The sequence below is a fragment of the Sminthopsis crassicaudata genome, chromosome 2 (assembly GCF_048593235.1).
Source record: "Sminthopsis crassicaudata isolate SCR6 chromosome 2, ASM4859323v1, whole genome shotgun sequence".
NCBI classification, from domain to species: domain Eukaryota; kingdom Metazoa; phylum Chordata; class Mammalia; order Dasyuromorphia; family Dasyuridae; genus Sminthopsis; species Sminthopsis crassicaudata.
Window position 1 is genome coordinate 464,967,471 of NC_133618.1, and position 17,830 is coordinate 464,985,300.

At 33.9% G+C, this 17,830-nt stretch overlaps 1 protein-coding gene across 4 annotated transcripts in view; it reads left to right on the forward strand.

The window, feature by feature from the left end:
* RABGAP1 (RAB GTPase activating protein 1) overlaps positions 1-17,830 on the forward strand; it is a 195,086-nt gene that overhangs the window by 40,740 nt on the left and 136,516 nt on the right. For 3 of the 4 annotated variants that reach the window (XM_074293000.1, XM_074293001.1, XM_074293002.1), the window contains 2 exons: positions 3,082-3,310; positions 7,816-8,020. In XM_074293000.1, coding sequence (XP_074149101.1) covers positions 3,082-3,310; positions 7,816-8,020 — 434 coding nt within the window. The remainder of the gene's footprint in view (positions 1-3,081; positions 3,311-7,815; positions 8,021-17,830) is intronic. The other variant, XM_074293003.1, reaches the window with a different exon arrangement.

Sequence of the window (17,830 nt, forward strand, 5' to 3'; positions counted from 1 at the left end):
GAAACTCTTTCCACTCATATGAAAGAATGTTCCAAATCACTACTGATCAGAGAAATGCAAATTAAGACAACTCTGAGATACCACAACACCTGTCAGATTGGCTAAGATGACAGAAACAAATAATGATGAATGTTGGAGGGGATGTGGGAAAACTGGGACACTAATACAGTGTTGGTAAAATTGTGAAAGAATCCGGCCATTCTGGAGAGCAATCTGGAACTATGCCCCAAAAGTTATCAAACTGTGCATACCCTTTCATCCAGCAGTGCTACTACTGGGCTTATATCCCAAGGAAATACTAAAGAAGGGAAAGGGACCTGTATGTGCCAAAATGTTTATGGTAGCTCTTTTTGTAGTGGCTAGAAACTGGAAAATGAACAGATGCCCATCAATTGGAGAATGATTGGGTAAATTATGATATATGAATGTTATGGAATATTATTGTTCTGTAAGAAATGACCAACAGGATGAATACAGAGAGGCTTGGAGAGACTTACTTGAACTGATGCTGAGTGAAGTGAGCAGAGCCAGAGGATCACTGTACACTTCAACAGCAATAATGTATGAAGACATATTCTGATTGAAATGGATATCTTCAACATAAAGAAGATCCAGCTCACTTCCAGTTGATCAATGATGGATAGAAACAGCTATACCCAGAGAAGGAACACTGGGAATTGAATGTAAAGTGTTAGCACTACTGTTTTTCTACCCAGGTTACTTATACCTTCGGAATCCAATTCTTACCATACAACAAGAAAATTGGATTTACACGCATATATTGTATCTAGGTTATACTGTAACACATTTAATATGTATAGGATTGCCTGTCATCTAGGGGAGGGAGTAGAGGGAGGGAGGGGAAAATTTGGAAAATTGGATACAAGGGATAATGTAAAAAAAAAAAAATTACTCATGCATATGTACTATCAAGAAAAATTATAATTATAAAATGAATTATTTTTTTTTTTAAAAGAAGAAGCTACCAGAGGATTTAATTTTTTATATCCTGGAGTTAATAAGTCACTGGAGTTCTTTAAGTGGAAGGGTGACATGGGCAGACCTGTACTTTAGAAACTCACCTTCCTACTTAAGTAGAGGATGGAGTGGAGTGAGGAAAGAGACCTGAAATAGGTACACCAACTAACAGGCTATTGCAGTAATCCAGCTTCAGGATGAAAAAGGCCTATACCAGACTGGTAGTGATGTAAAAGGAAAGAAGGAGGCATATTTACATAAAAGAAATATTCAAAATCAATCATCTTTGCCTTTTCTCTTGCTTCATAAGTGTTCTCCCTCTCCTTATCCTCTTCCTTCCAAGTATCTCTGAATTTGGGTCCATCCTGTTCTCTCCTGATAGATTAGTTTAGTTTTTTAACAGTATTGTTTTGATTCTTCCATTCCTTTGTTCGGAATATTTATGTAACTATAACATGTTATTAATATTAAGATCACTGGGTTCAAATGTAGGCTCTATTTTATTAGTTATATTACATTGGGCATGTCATTTTCCTACATCTAGCCTTAGCTTGTTCATCTATAAAGTGAAAAGGGTTAGACTAATCTTTTAAAATGCCTTCTGGCTCTGAATCTTCTTGTCCTGTTATTTTTTTGTTGTCCTCAGAACAGCCATAAGAACTTGTACTTGGCTTATTGCATTTTTACATTCCACTTAGTATTTTACCTTTTTGTGTAATTATCTTTCCTACAATGCTTTAAGTTGTATAAGGACTGAGACTATGGTTTACTCTTATTTTTCTCTCCCAACTGTGCCTAGCACAGTATCTTGCTCATATAGTTGCTCCATCAATACTTGTTGAACTTAATTAATTGGGATGCCTTCCAAATCAGTCTCTTAATTTTTTTCCTTAATATTACCTGTCTCTAAGTTGCAGAAACGTAGGTGCAAGCTTATTTATCATTATTACAAGCCAGTCACCACTTGCTCTTATACTTTTTTTGTTTGGCTCATGATCATCTAATACTTGAAAATAAGCCACTGTGAAGACAAGAAAAGAAATACTGTTTCTGAAATGGGGTTTCAAATCATTCTATATGCATTAGCCTTTTTATCACCTGTAGTCTGAATGAGTCAAAGCTATAGACTTTGCACATAAGGTTTCCTCAAAAACACCTAATGGCCCCTACTTGAGATAGATATAATATATATATAGTGATCTAATAGAATGCTTTTTAAGTGATCATAAACTTTTGATAGTTATTTTTGAGAGTATAAGAGGGCATTGATAGTTCCATTATAGGCATATTTTCCTGGTGGGCTTATAAAAATATGAAAGTGCTATAGGCATTGCTTAATTGCTTAAATTGTCGGAAAATTTAACAATTCAACTTTAATAGGCTATTACATATTCATTTGTGTATTTCAAAACCTCAGGAAGCATGATTTAATTGTAGTTTCCTTCCCCACTTCCTCTACGTCTCATCAGACTATATTAATTGGTTGTTATGGCCATAAATATTCTAAACTTGGTTGTTATACCATTGTTGATATACATCTTTAGGCTTATCTAGATGGGTCTTCAATTGGACACTTTGCTGGACTTGATTTTGCTTTTGTTTTCCATTTCCAAATTAGCACGGGATCTAGCTTGTGTTCCCCAAGTGAAGGCTAGAGATTCCAGGGTTACCTCCATACTATGATTCTACTGACCTAAAAAGGCTTTGCATTTGAGTATTGCCCTAGACGTTGTCATTAATCCAGGACTAGCATACTTAAGTAAGAAGTGATTCATCATGAAAAAAATTGGCCTATGTTTGAGAGAGGGAAGTAATAATGGTAGATGAAACATGTTAGAAGTTACAGTCTGTTTCCATAAAAGGGAGTTCCCATAAATGAAATCACAAATTTTTCAAGTATTGAAAGAGGATTCTATGAATTGAGAATGCAGCTGCAGCTTCACTTACTGTTAGTTTTGACTTATTTTATTTTGAAAAATAAGCAACAGAAGATATCTTTGTATTAAAAGGAAGGCTGATGATATATTTGAAGCATAGACCTCATTTTAGTCATTGCTGGTCTTTCTTTTGTTCTTGCTGATTGCATGTGTTTATGACCCTTAGATTGTAGGGAATGGAAGTGAACAGCAGCTGCAGAAAGAGCTAGAGGATGTACTGATGGACCCACCGATGGAAGATTGTGACAAGGAACACATGGAAAGAACACAGATTGATGGAGAAGGAGATGGGCCCCTTGCAAATGAACTCTCCACTTCGTCTACAATTAATCCAGTGTCATTAGCAGGACTTCAGAAACCAGAGATGAGCCTGCCAGTGAAACCTGGACAAGGAGGTTAGGAATGTTCCATTGCCCGAGATTCTGTTCTGTGAAGGAAGGTTTTAAGTTATCTAGTCCACTTAATATAAAGAAAGCAATAACCAAACAGTTGATGTTGTTTGCTCAAGATCACATAGAGAATTAGCAACAAAACCAGAACTCAGGTCCCCCCGGCTATATTTGAGACTATTTTTATTTTCATATCCATTCCGTACTTGTTCTTTTCAGAGTATATACAAATGCAGTTAGTTCCTGCTTACTAGGAACTTTTATTATAAAGTCTTGATGGATATAATTTATCATCTGAATCTCCTTTTGAATTTAATTTTTATCAAGTCAGTTCAACAAAATGCCTTTAATAAATGTCTCCTCTGTGCAAGCACAATGTGAGGTATTAAGACATATAATCTCAATAACAAAATATTTCTGCCCTTAAGTAATTTAAATTCCTTAGGAATACAATTTACAAAATGTAAATTGAGATGTCTATTTAGATAGATAGATAGATAGATAGATAGATAGATAGATAGATAGATAGATAGATATATCTATATCTATCTATACACACACACACACACACACACACACACACACACACACACACAATATGTATGTATTGTTGGGACTATACATAGTAGGGGGAGAAGCACTAATAACCAGGTAAATCAGAAAAGACTTACATTAAGAGGTGATACCTGAGCTGAGCCTTTAAAGAAGCTAAAAATTCTAAGAAACAGAGGTGAGAAGAGAATACATTTCAGATGTGGGGGACAGCCTGTACAAATCAGAGATAATTTGTTTTGAAGTTTGGGGAATAGCAAGTAGGTACAGTTGTCTGGAACATAGAGTATATAAAGAAAAGTAATATGGCATAGATCTGAAAGTTCAACTAAAACCAGATTGTGAAGCACTAATGAATTTGTATTGTATTATATTCTAGAAGAAAGAGGGAATCATTGAGGGAGGAGAATGACATCATCTGAGTGATTTAGATGATTATTTTGACTGCTATGTGAAGCAATAGCTACCTGATCTCTTTTTGTAAAGCCTATATTTTCCTTACTTCAACAATTTAAGAGATTTACAATTCTATCTTTGTGGGCATTGCTTCTAGCAATACAAAATTTTAACCCCTTCCCTAACTTAGAAGATAGTTTCAGGAATTGCTGTGACTAAAATAAATTCATTACCAGGTAACCAGCTTCCTGGGATATAAGTGTACAAGAACAAGAGAAATGTGAAAAGAAAGTTGGAGGAGTGGATAGAGAAAATTTGGCCAAGTGAATAGCTAGTAGAATTTCCTTCCTTTTTGTCCACCTTTACAGAAAGAAGAAGATGAAAGGAGTGGACAAGTAAGGACAGAAAGTCAGGTAGGAAGGAAGTTTAAATCCAAGTTTAATTCAACTCAGCAAATATTTAATAAGTGTATACTATGTGCTTCATTGTCCTAGTATCATATCCACTTCATAAGCACTATATTTTGTTTTGACTTATCTTTGTTACTTTGCACATTGTAGGGATTTAATAAATTCTTGTTGAGTTGAGTTCTTGAAGGCTTTTTCAAATTAAATCTCCTGAGATCCTTCCCCATTCTTAATTTATAGTTTTCCCCATTCAATCTAAAATAACATTTAGTTTTATAACTATCTGTATTAGTGTCTTATCGAAACACCATGTCCTTCCTAGCAATCAAGCACCATGCTTTTCACTAGCCACTTAAAAATTAACATTTTTCTTTGGAAAGGGCTGTGGAAGATATGAAGATGATTAAAATACATTTTCTGACCTGAGTAATCAGAAACTCAAAGAAAAACCATGTATGAATGAAGGAAGGTAGTTAATGGCAGAGGTGATGAGTAAGAAAAGTGGTTTTTGTTGTGATATAGTTGAAGGAAAATAGAATAATGATGAAAATGTGGTAGTCCAAGTTTAAGGTGATCAGGACTTAGACAAAGAATTTAATTATGGAAATCTGTTAGAAAAGGAATGTAAAAAGCTTCCTGCAGGAAGGAAAGCACATATATGATTCATAGGAGATAGGAGTTTGATGTTTTCATATTTACTGTAGTGATTTGCAATTTTAGATGATGAAAAAAGTTCAACAAAAATCTGGTTGTTACTGTATACATTCCACAAACATTTTATAATATTTACTATATACCGAACATTGGGGATACAGGAGAAAAAAATGAAAGTGTTCTTGCCTTAAAACAGTTTATATTTTATCACAGAAGATATGTGTATATGCAAAATAAATACAAAAATAAAAAGTAATTTGAAAGAGGAAAGGGAGAAGTTACACCTTGAGGAATAAGGAAAGATTTCATATAGAAGATGAGCTGATGGGGGCAGCTAGGTGGCGCAGTGGATAGAGCACCAGCCTTGAATTCAGGAGGACCAGAGTTCAGATGTGGTCTCAGACACTTAACACTTCCTAGCTGTGTGACCCTGGGCAAGTCACTTAACCCCAGCCTCAAAAAAAAAGAAAAAAAAAAAAAGAAGAAGATGAGCTGAGCTTTAAAAGAAAATAGTAATTTTCAGGTATGAATGCGAGAAAAGAATAAATTCCACCAATGATTGACAACTGGATGTACAAAAGCACAAACATTTTCTTGTGAGTAATAGAGGACAGGTCAACTTGAAGTGTAGACCACTTGAAGGAAAATAATATATGGGGTATCCTAAAAGTCTTCATTCAGTTTTAGGTTTTAAGGTATAATGAGACAAAGATAGGTTAGATCATATTTGTAAAGGGCTTTGAAAAAACAAAAAGGAATTTGTATTTGAATTCCACATTAGTAAATAATTGAAATTTATTAATTTGAACAGAGGCTTTCTAAGACTTGTGCTTTATCAAAGTCACTGGTAAATGTATGGAAAGACAAATTTGAGAGGGGCCAGTCATGAAATAGGGAAAAAGCCTAGAAAAGGCTGGTGTTTATGTGAATAGAGAAAAGGAGACAAATACAAGAAAGGCTGAGACTAGAGGAATCATCAAGATTTGGCAACTATTTGGATATAAGTCCATAAGAGGGAACTGAAAGGATGGTCTAAATGGAGAGAACTTAGAAAAGTAGTTTTGATGGAAAAGATGAGTTTATATATGTTAGTATTTGACCATCCCAGTTCAAAGTATCTCATAGACAGATGATGTTGTGGGACTAGGGTTCAAAAAGGAAATAAGAACTAGATATATAAGATCTGCCAGTCATCAATCAATCAATCAACAAACATTTAGTAAGCACCTGTTCTATGTTGTATTATGTCCTGGGGATACAAAGACAACAATTAAATAGTTCTTACTTATATTCTGTTGAGAGTAATGTTTCTGCATGTATGTGTGTATATGCATATTTATGCATGTATTGTATGCATATGTATAATATATATTTTTTATATTGAATAGATAAAAATAAATACAAAGTAATTTCAGGAAGAGAGTACTGGCCATTGGGAGACTCATGTAGAATATGGTGCTTAACCTAAGTTTTGAAAGAAGTGAGGGATTTTATGAAGTAGAAAATAGAAGAAAGGAGGGCATTCTAAGTATGAGGGAGAACACAAAATGCAGATGGAGTACTATCTGTGAGAAACAGAAAGGTAGTCGGCTTGGTTAGATGATAGACATACATCGTGACTAGAAAAATAGATTTAGATCCAAGTTGTAAAGACAGATATTAAATTAGTAGCTAATGTGATCACCAAAAGAAAGTATGTAGAAAAAAGAGAAGCAGTCTGAAAAGAGTCACAATAGTGGGTAGAAATGACATGGATGATGATTCAGCAAAAGACCCTGAGATGAGATGGTCAGACATATAGGAAGAAATCTAAGAGTGTACTATAATTAAAAAGTCAGAATAAGGAAATTATCCATGAAGAGAAGATGGTAAACAGTATAAAATAACTATAGAAATCCAAAAAGATGAGGATTGAGTAAAAAAAAAAAAAAAGTAATCATATTTGGCATACTCTGAAGTACTGGTAACTGGGGGGAAAAAATTTGTTTCATTTGATTGAGGTCCCAAGCCTTATTACAAAGGTATGAAAAGTGAGTAAAGAGAGAGGAAAAGTGGAAGACAAGAAGAGGAGGCAGCATTTTCTAAGAGCTTAGTAGTAAAAGAGAAGAAAGATATAGGTTCCTGTGCTGGGGATGTCATAGAATGTTTAGATGAAATCCTGATCTCATGGAGCTTCCCAATATAATACTGAATTAATCTGAATTTAAAACAATGAAATAAAAGCAAGAAAACAATTTTATAAATTTTAACTGCACCTCAGACCTTGCTTTAGATTTTACAGAATGCAAGTATAAGAAATTAAAAAAAAAATCAGTATTAAAAATTAATAAGTCATGCCAAATGGTCTATTGGTTTTCATTGGTATTACTTTCTAAAATTGAGTTCTCCTTAACACTTAACAGTTTAAGAACCTAAATTTTGTTTGTAGATTTTTTCACAGAATATATTCTGACCAACAAAATGTGAAAATTGACCAGAAATATATTTCCTTCTTTTATTCAGATTCTGAAGAATCCAGTCCTTTTACACCAGTAGCAGATGAGGACAGTGTGGTCTTCAGCAAACTTACTTACTTAGGCTGTGCCTCAGTGAATGCTCCCAGAAGTGAAGTGGAGGCCTTAAGGATGATGTCAATCTTACGAGGCCAGTGCCAGATCTCTCTCAATGTGACACTTTCTGTGCCAAATGTGTCTGAAGGAACAGTAAGGTATAATATTCTTCCTAATCTTATTTTCCCATACTTTTGTAATGTAAATCCTCTTTTTTCATATTGTACTATTATTTTATGCCTTTATTCAAGTTATTCTTTGAAATTAAAATGCCATGCTACTACTACTTTTTTATTTTAAGGAATAATAGCAAGAGGTCTGGATTTAAGTCAGGAGACCTGGTTTTGAATTTTGATTCAGACATTAGCTGTGTAACAATAGCCAAATCATAGAACCTGTTTAAAACCTATTTCCTCATTATAAAATTGGGAGAACAAGATATTATATACATTATTTGTCACATGACTGTGCTAAAGAACAATATCATATAAACTTCAAAGTGCCATGTAAACTTAAGTGATTGTTATAATATTTTATCTTTATTTTACACTAACATTTTTTACTTTCTTTATTTATATTGAGATACAGCTTAAGTCTCAAATTGAAGATTTTCCTTAAAATCCACATTGATGTTTACCTTTTCTCTTTTTGTACTTAGTAACATCTTATATAATTAATTAGCTTCTTACAGCTTTTTCACAAAATTTATCTTTGACACTTTGCCTGAATATCTCTTTTATTATATACTCCTTTGTATAATTATTTTTATGTTTATATTTCAAGCAATTTAAGAGCAGGATTTCCGTTTTGTCTTTATACCCCTGAATTTTAGTACAGTACCCTATCCATGATAGGGTCTTTATAAGTCTTTGCTTGGTTTGTTGATTATTCACATTGATATAGCCTTTTAATACTTATAAAGTATTTTATTTCCTGGTATTTCAAAAGGTAGTATTTATAATTATTAAATGTCAATCAAGATTAATCAAATACCCACCTAATTCTTTTTTTATATACTTGTAATTTGGTTTTCTTTTTTAAAATCAAATTAACCAGTGGTTTATTTGCCTAATGGTTTTTTCCCTCCATTTTGATGTCTTCATTAGAGAACTTATTTATTATTTTTCTAGTTGTTCTAATTGAGTGCCCAGTGCATTGATGTGCCCTGTCACTTTTTTATTAATATAATATGCATTAAGAGAGAGAAATATTCTCCTAAGTATTGCTTTTTACATCCTACAAATTTTGATATGTTGTCTCATTGTTCATTATCTTCAGTGGAATTATTTATTGTTCCTATATTTTCTCTTTGATTCACTCATTCTCTAGTATTAGGTTATTTATTTTCCAGTCCTTTTTAAATTGTGTTTCAAAAGCTTTTTATTGAGTATAATTTTATTTCATTATAATCTGAAAAAGATATATTTTTTATTTCTTTTTTTTATTTCTGCTTTTCTACTTTTGTTTATGAAGTTTTTATACCCAATTCTTCTTCAGTTTTTATGAAGATGCTGTGCTTAGCTGAGAATAGGTATACTCCTTACTTTTCTGTTTCATTATTCTCCAGAGGTCTGCCATATCTAATTTTTCTAAAATTCTGTTCACCTCCTAACTTCTTGTTTATTTTGTGGATGAGTTGAGGTTCCCTATTATTATAGTTTTCCTGTCTATTTCTTCTTGTAACTCATTTAACTTTTCCATCAAGAATTTGCATATTATATCATTTAATGAATATGTGTTCATTATTGTTATTAATTCAATATCTGTGATAGCTTTTAGAAAAATGTAATTTCCCTGGTTTTCTTTTTTCCTCACTTAATAGTATTTTATTTTTTCCCAATTCATATAAAGATAGTTTTCAACATTCATTTTTGTAAGATTTTGAGTTCTAAATTTTTCTCTCTTTTCCTAAGACAGGAAACAGTCTGATAGAGGTTATATATATGTACAATCATATTCATATTTCCATATTAATCATGTTGTCAAAGAAGAATCAAAACAAAAGGGAAAATCACTAGAAAGAAAAAAAAGTAAAAATAGTATCCTTCAATCTTCGTTCTGTCTCTATAATTCTCTCTCTGGATACAGATGGCATTTCCCATCAAGAATCTTTTGAAGTTTGGGCAACTAGGTGGCACAGTGGATAAAGCACCAGCCCTGAAGTCAGGATATATTCTTTCAGGAAATGTTCATTGGAATCTTTCATATTCTACTTTGCCCTCTGATTCTAATTCTCTTTTTATAATTTTCTTACATGGCTCTCATTTCTTTCCCCAGTTTATTTCCTATCAATCTTATTTGATTTTAAAAATCTTTTTACTGCTACCCTTTTTAAAAATCTCTTTTCACTTTTCTAGGAATTCTTGTTGAACTTGTGTTCAGTCTTCATTTTTCCTTTGAGACTTTGTATGTTGGTGTTTTCAAGTAATTGTCTTCTATGTTTATGTTTTGCTACTATAGCCACAACTGCCACTATAGTAGTTTTTTAATGGTCAGATTCCTTTTTTTGCTTGCTAATTTTCCCAGCCTACTTATTGACTTGGGACTTTATCTTGGAATGGTGCTCTGCTTACCTCTGACAGGAGGATGTCTGGCTTGAGCTTCTATCTCATATATCCATGTACTACTTTCACAATTCACTTTGTAGACCTCTAAGTTTTTTTGGTGCTTCCCAGGTAGCATAATGATCTAATCATCCTAGAAGGAAGAGCTTATCTTGGATAGCAGGGAAGTCCAAGTTAAAGTAACCTGTGATTATAAAAGAAAATTTTGTTTAAGATGATTCTGTTGATTTGAATTAATTGTGAGATTAAAAATACTATGTTTTCCCTTTCATAAAAGTGACTAGAGGGGGAAAAAAAGAAAACCATTAGCTATAATATTAAATATAAATGGACTGAATGATCCCCCAAAAGGAAAGAAATGCAGAATGGGTCACAGAGCAAAATTCAATAGTATATTGCTTATAAGAAATAGTTAATCCAGCAAAGGGTTAATAGATTAAAAATGGAAAAGTAATCTAAAATTTGCAAGTGTGAGTGGTATCAGTGAATATTGGCAGTGTTTAATTCAACCAAGAAAGCATTAAAAGAAATAAACTATTATACTTTACTAAATATTTTACACAAGTTGAGAATATATCGCTTTTAAAGTTTACCTAATCATCTTGGAACAAAGTTCATAAAAGAAAACCTCACAACAGTAGATTTTTTTAAAATAACATTTTAAATCAATCAATAAGTACTTAAATTGTACCTATTATTTGCCAGACATTCTACTATGAATGAGGGATATAAATACAAAGAATGAAACAATTCCTACTTAGAAGAAGCTTATGTTCTAATGAGAAAAGACAATGAAAACAAATATAAAGAGAATAAGTTTTAAATAATTAAATCACACATAGATTGAGTGGGAAGCCACTAGAAGTTGTGCAGGATCCAGAAAGGCTTCATATAGAATGTGATACTTTAGCTACATCTTGAAAGATGAGATTATTTGAGCTAGAGGTGAAGAAGGAACAGTCATTATGAAGGATACAGAGATATGATGTGGAGTGCCATATGAGAAACAATTAAATGAATTCAATAAATATTTTAAGTTCTTATGATTCACCAGGTATTTTGGCAAGATTGTAGAGTGTAGGAGGAATAAATTATAATGAGATTTAAAAGATAGATTGGAGCAAGTTTGTGAAGAGTTTTTAAAAGTTAAATGGAGATTTTATTTGGTCCTAGAGGCAATACAGAGTCACTGAAAATTATTGAGTAGGAAAATGACATAAATTGGGCATTAAAGAAAATAATTTTGGCAGCAGTTTGAAGGACAAAGGTGAGAATAAACTTGAGACAGAAACACCAATTAGGAGATTGTTGCAGTAATCTCCAGCTGAACAGAACTATCCAACTGGCCTTTTCACTACACCTCAGACATAATATTCCAAATTATTTTCTGTGAAGCTTCCTTACCCCCATACAAAACCTGTCCTCTTATGTAATATTCTCTCTAAAATATAATATTCTCTGTTGAGGTTTTCTTGGGGTTCTGGGAACAGCCTTCGGTTTGATTCAGTAATCACCACACGAGTAGCCAGGGGTTAAAGTTCAAATCCTTTATTGTCTCTTTCAAAGTTTTGTCTCTTTTCCTAGGGCTTTGGCTAGCTTTCTTAGAGGCCTTCTGGAGTCTTGGTTTCAATGGAGAAGCAAAGGAGTACAGCCTTCTCTGTCTTCCTTAATTCTGATTCAGGCTGAGTTTGTCCAGGCTGAGTTTGTCCCAGTTTATATGGTCTCTTCTCAAAGAATCTTGTAGAATTATAACATTGGAGCTGCTTGCACTGGACACTGTCTTCTGTAGAGTTAAAAAAGCCTGTATTTTATTCTATTGTAATCCCTTTCTCCTATCTGATTGCTTTTTGGCTGATAGATTATGTAATCCCTTTCTGCCATGTGATTGCTTTTCAGCTGATTGATCACATCAGAGTCCTGACTTTCTAAAGACTCTCTGGATGTAAACTCAGCTCCATCATGCCCCCACCTGTCTTTTGTATGTTATCTTAGAGCTGGGCCCCGCCTCTCATTTTCCTGGGTCAATCTACATTCTGAGATCCATTCTAAGGCCTTGGTTGCATTTTGGACTTAGGGTTTTGGGTCTTTTCTCAGCCTGTCTTCTCACTCTATCTCCATATCTACATTGGGCTCTCAGATGTCCTATTTTTCCACACTGAAAACATTGACGAGTCTTTCTAGAAGTCTGGGTATAATAAGCATTTGTGCCCACTGTGGCACAGTGTCTTATGATCTCCTGTAAAGAAGCATCTTTGTATAGTCCCCATATAATTCTTCTTCAAATCTCATTGGCATTTTCCTTAGCCAGTTGTCTAATCATTATTTCTGTAGCTACATTTTCTCCAGTAGTTCTTGTGACAGTTTTTTGCAGACGTCCCACAAAATCCGCAAAGGGTTCATTGGGACCTTGCTCTATTTTTGTGAAGGCTTCCCCCTTGATCTTTTCCTGGGAGGGAACCCCAAACTTTTATAGCAGCAGTAGCAATCTGTTCATAAGCTCTTGTGGGGTAATTAATCTGTTCTGAATTCTGCCTATACTGACCTTTACGTGCTAGTTGGTCAAAAGTCATTTGTACATTGACTTGTTTGCCTATTGCGTCTGGCTTGAATCCTACATAATTCATGACACTCCTAAAGCCACAACAAGTTTTGTCCAGGTCCTAAACATGTCCTTGCTATGGATTTCCAATCACTGGGGATTAAGATTTCATAAGCCAAACTCTCTAGTAACATCTTAATATAAGATAATGGAGCCCCATAAAGAGTGCAACCCTTTTTCAAATCCTTAATTTTTTCTAGATCAAAAGGATTGTATCTCCTTTGCTGACTTGAAAAGTCAAGCTCATCAACAATAGGGTATGAATTTATTAAATCAGATACATCCTATCCTTCATTTTTTTTGCCTTAACCAGTGCTTTTTGTAATCTTGTCATAGGTGGTGCTGATTGTGTTACTGCCTTTCCCTTTCCTCCTCCCTCTACCCATGAAGGGTTGATTGAGGGAAGTAGGTCTGAGGATGGGGAATAATGCCCTAATACTTCTGCTGTGAAGTACTACACTCAGAATTGTACTTAACTCCATTCTTATTTTATTCTTATCCTTTTCACCTAATTTATTTGGATTCTCTCCCCCCTGCTCTTTTTTTTCCTTATTCTATAACTTATATAATTTCCTAAAGGCAGTTGTATTAAATTGTATGTATAAAGTGTATCTTTGGAAATTGAATCAGGTCCATTTTCATTGTAGAATTGACATAGTTGCTTTCCTACTAATTTCTACTCTTCTAGATCCAATTCTTTTTCCATAGAGAACCAAGGAGATGTGTACTATACAGTTTCTAAAAGTTCAGTGATCTGTTCCCAAATCATAATCAAACCTTGGCTTTTCATAAGTCTGACAATGCTCTCTACACATTTTCCTTGGATTGGAAAAGAAGGCTGTTTTCTAAACCTCTGTCCCATTTTAGCTGAAATACTACTTTAGCCCTTTAACAAAGTTTCCTTGTCTATTTATTTTTGTACTCGCCCTAATTTCTGGGTCGAAGAGATTTCCCACTGAAATCAGGATCGTATCTGTTCCACATCCGCTTGCTAAAATGTAATATTCTCTCTAAAATGTAATGTTCTCTGTTGAGGTTTTCTTGGGGTCTCTGGAAGCAGCCTTTGTTTCAGTTCAGTAATCACCACACCAGTAGCCACGGGTTAAAGTCCAAATCCTTTATTGTCTATTTCAAAGTCTTGTCTCTTTTCCTGGGGCTTCAGCTAGCTTTCTTGGAGGCCTTTTGGAGTCTTGGTTTCAATGGAGACGCAAAGGAGTATAGCCTGCCACCACTTCTCTGTCTTCCTTAGTTCTGATTCTAAGTTTCTCAAAGGTGCGAATCTTGTAGAACTATAATAAGCACTGAGTACATGTACTAAACTAGAGAACTGTTAAGCAACATACTAAATAACCATTGTCTCTATCAATTCCACTGACTTAGCACCGTGTTTCAAATTCTGGCCCATAACATTCTTATTGTTCTATAAGAAATGTTCAGAATGAATTTTGAGAGGCCTAGAGAGACTTACATGAACTTATACAAAGTGAAATCAGCAGAACCAGGAAATCATTGTATATGGCAATAACAGTATTATACAGTGATCAATTCAGATAAAAGTGAATTCTAACAGTGAGATTGCCAGTTCCAATGATTTTGTGATAAAGAGAGCCATCTACACCCAGAGAGAAGACTGTGGGAACTAAATGTAGATCACAACATAACATTCTCACTCTTTTTGTTGTTGTTTGCATGCATTTTGTTTTCTTACTCATTTTCTTTCCTTTTTGATCTGATTTTTCTTGTGCAGCAAAAGAATTATATAAATATGTTTACACATATTGGATTTAACATACATTTTTTTACATTTTCTTTTTTTTTTAATTTTATTTTTTTATTAATTTTTATAATTATAACATTTTCTTTGACACTACATATGTATAGGTAGTTTTCTTTTGTTTTTTTTTTTGTTTTTTGTTTTTTGTTTTTTTTGTTTTTTACAACATTATCCCTTGTACTCCCTTCTGTTCCGAGTTTTTCCCCTCCTTCCCTCCACCCCCTCCCCTACATGGCAGGCATTCCCATACATATTAAATATCTTATAGTATATCTTAGGTACAATATATATGTGCAGAACCAAATTTTGTTGTTGTTGTTGCAAAGGAAGGATTGTATTCGCAAGGTAAAAATAATCTGGGAAGAGAAACAAAACAAAAAAAAACCCAATGCTCTCAGTTTATACTTATTTCCCAGTGTCCCTTTTCTGGGTTTAGCTGATTCTGTCCATCATTTGTCAATTGGAATTGGATTAGCTCTTCTCTAATGTTGAAGATATCCACTTCCATCCGAATACATCCTCATACAGTATCATTGTTGAAGTGTATAATGATCCCCTAGTTCTACTCGTTTCACTCAGCATCAGTTGATATGTCTCTCCAAGCCTCTCTGTATTCCTCCAGTTGGTCATTTCTTACAGAACAATAATATTCCATAACATTCATATACTATAATTTACCCAACCATTCTCCAGTTGATGGGCATCCATTCATTTTCCAGTTTCTAGCCACTACAAAAAGGGCTGCCACAAACATTTTGGCACATACAGGTCCCTTTCCCTTCTATAGTATTTCCTTGGAGTATAAGCCCAGTAGTAGCACTGCTGGGTCAAAGGGTATGCACAGTTTGATAACTTTTTGGGCATAATTCCAGATTGCTCTCCAGAATGGTTGGATTCTTTCACAACTCCACCAACAATGTATCAGTGTCCCAGTTTTCCCACAGCCCCTCCAACATTCATCATTATTTGTTCCTGTCACCTTAGCCAATCTGACAGGTGTGTAGTGGTATCTCAAAGTTGTCTTAATTTGCATTTCTCTGATCAGTAGTGATTTGGAACACTCTTTCATATGAGTGGAAATAGTTTTAATTTCAGCATCTGAGAATTGTCTGTTCATATCCTTTGACCATTTATCAATTGGAGAATGGCTTGATTTCTTATAAATTAAAGTCAATTCTCTGTATATTTTGGAGATGAGGCCTTTATCAGAACCTTTTACTGTAAAAATGTTTTCCCAATTTGTTACTTCCCTTCTAATCTTGTTTGCATTAGTTTTGTTTGTGCAGAAACCTTTTAATTTGGCATAATCAAAATTTTCTATTTTGTGATCAATAATGGTCTCTAGTTCTCCCTTGGACACAAACTCCTTCCTCCTCCACAAGTCTGAGAGGTAAACCATCCCATGTTCCTCCAATTTATTTATGATTTCGTTCTTTATGCCTAAATCTTGGACCCATTTTGATTTTATCTTAGTATGTGGTGTTAAATGTGGGTCCATGCCTAGTTTCTGCCATATTAATTTCCAGTTTTCCCAGCAGTTTTTGTCAAATAATGAATTCTTATCCCAAGATTTGGGATCTTTGGGTTTATCAAACACTAGATTGCTATTTTTATTCACTATCTTGCCCTGTGAACCTAACCTATTCCACTGACCAACTAGTCTATTTCTTAGCCAATACCAAATGGTTTTGGTGACTGTTGCTTTATAATACAGTTCTAGATCAGGTACAGCTAGACCACCTTCATTTAATTTTTTTTTTCATTACTTCCCTTGAAATTCTCGACCTTTTGTTCTTCCATATGAATTCTGTTGTTATTTTTTCTAGGTCATTAAAATAGTTTCTTGGGAATCTGATTGGTATAGCACTAAATAGATAAGATTAGTTTAGGGAGTATTGTCATCTTAATTATATTCACTCGGCCTATCCAAGAGCACTGAATGTCTTTCCAATTATTTAAATCTGACTTTATTTTTGTGGCAAGCGTTTTGTAATTTTGCTCATGTAATTCCTGACTCTTCTTTGGTAGATATATTCCCAAATATTTTATACTATCGACCGTTATTTTGAATGGAATTTCTCTTTGTATCTCTTGCTGTTGGATTGTGTTGTTAATGTATAAAAATGCTGAGGATTTATGTGGATTTATTTTGTATCCTGCGACTTTGCTAAAATTCTGAATTATTTCTAATAGCTTTTTAGCAGAGTCTTTGGGGTTCTCTAAGTATACCATCATGTCATCTGCAAAGAGTGATAATTTGATTTCCTCTTTTCCTACTCTAATTCCTTGAATCTCTTTCTCGGCTCTTATTGCCGAGGCTAGAGTTTCTAGTACTATATTGAAAAGTAATGGTGATAGTGGGCAACCTTGTTTCACTCCTGATTTTACAGGGAAAGGTTCTAGTTTATCGCCATTACATGTGATGTTTACTGAAGGTTTTAAATATATGCTCCTTATTATTTTAAGGAATAGTCCCATTTATTCCTATACTCTCAAGCGTTTTTAGTAGGAATGGATGTTGGATTTTATCAAATGCTTTTTCTGCATCTATTGAGATGATCATATGGTTTTTATTAATTTGATTATTAATATGGTCAATTATATTAATAGTTTTCCTAATATTAAACCAGCCCTGCATTCCTGGTATAAATCCCACTTGGTCATAGTGTATTATCTTGGGGATGATTTTCTGAAGTCTTTTTGCTAATATCTTACTTAAGATTTTAGCATCAATGTTCATTAAGGAAATTGGTCTATAGTTTTCTTTCTCAGTTTTTTATCTACCTGGTTTAGGCATCAGTACCATGTCTGTGTCATAAAAGGAATTTGGTAGGACTCCTTCAATCCCTATTTTTTCAAATAGTTTATATAGCATTGGAGTTAGTTGTTCTTTAAATGTTTGGTAGAAGTCACATGTAAATCCATCTGGTCCTGGGGATTTTTTCTTAGGAAGTTGGTTAATAGCTTGTTCTATTTCTTTTTCTGAGATGGGACTATTTAGGCTACTTACTTCTTCCTCTGTTAATCTGGG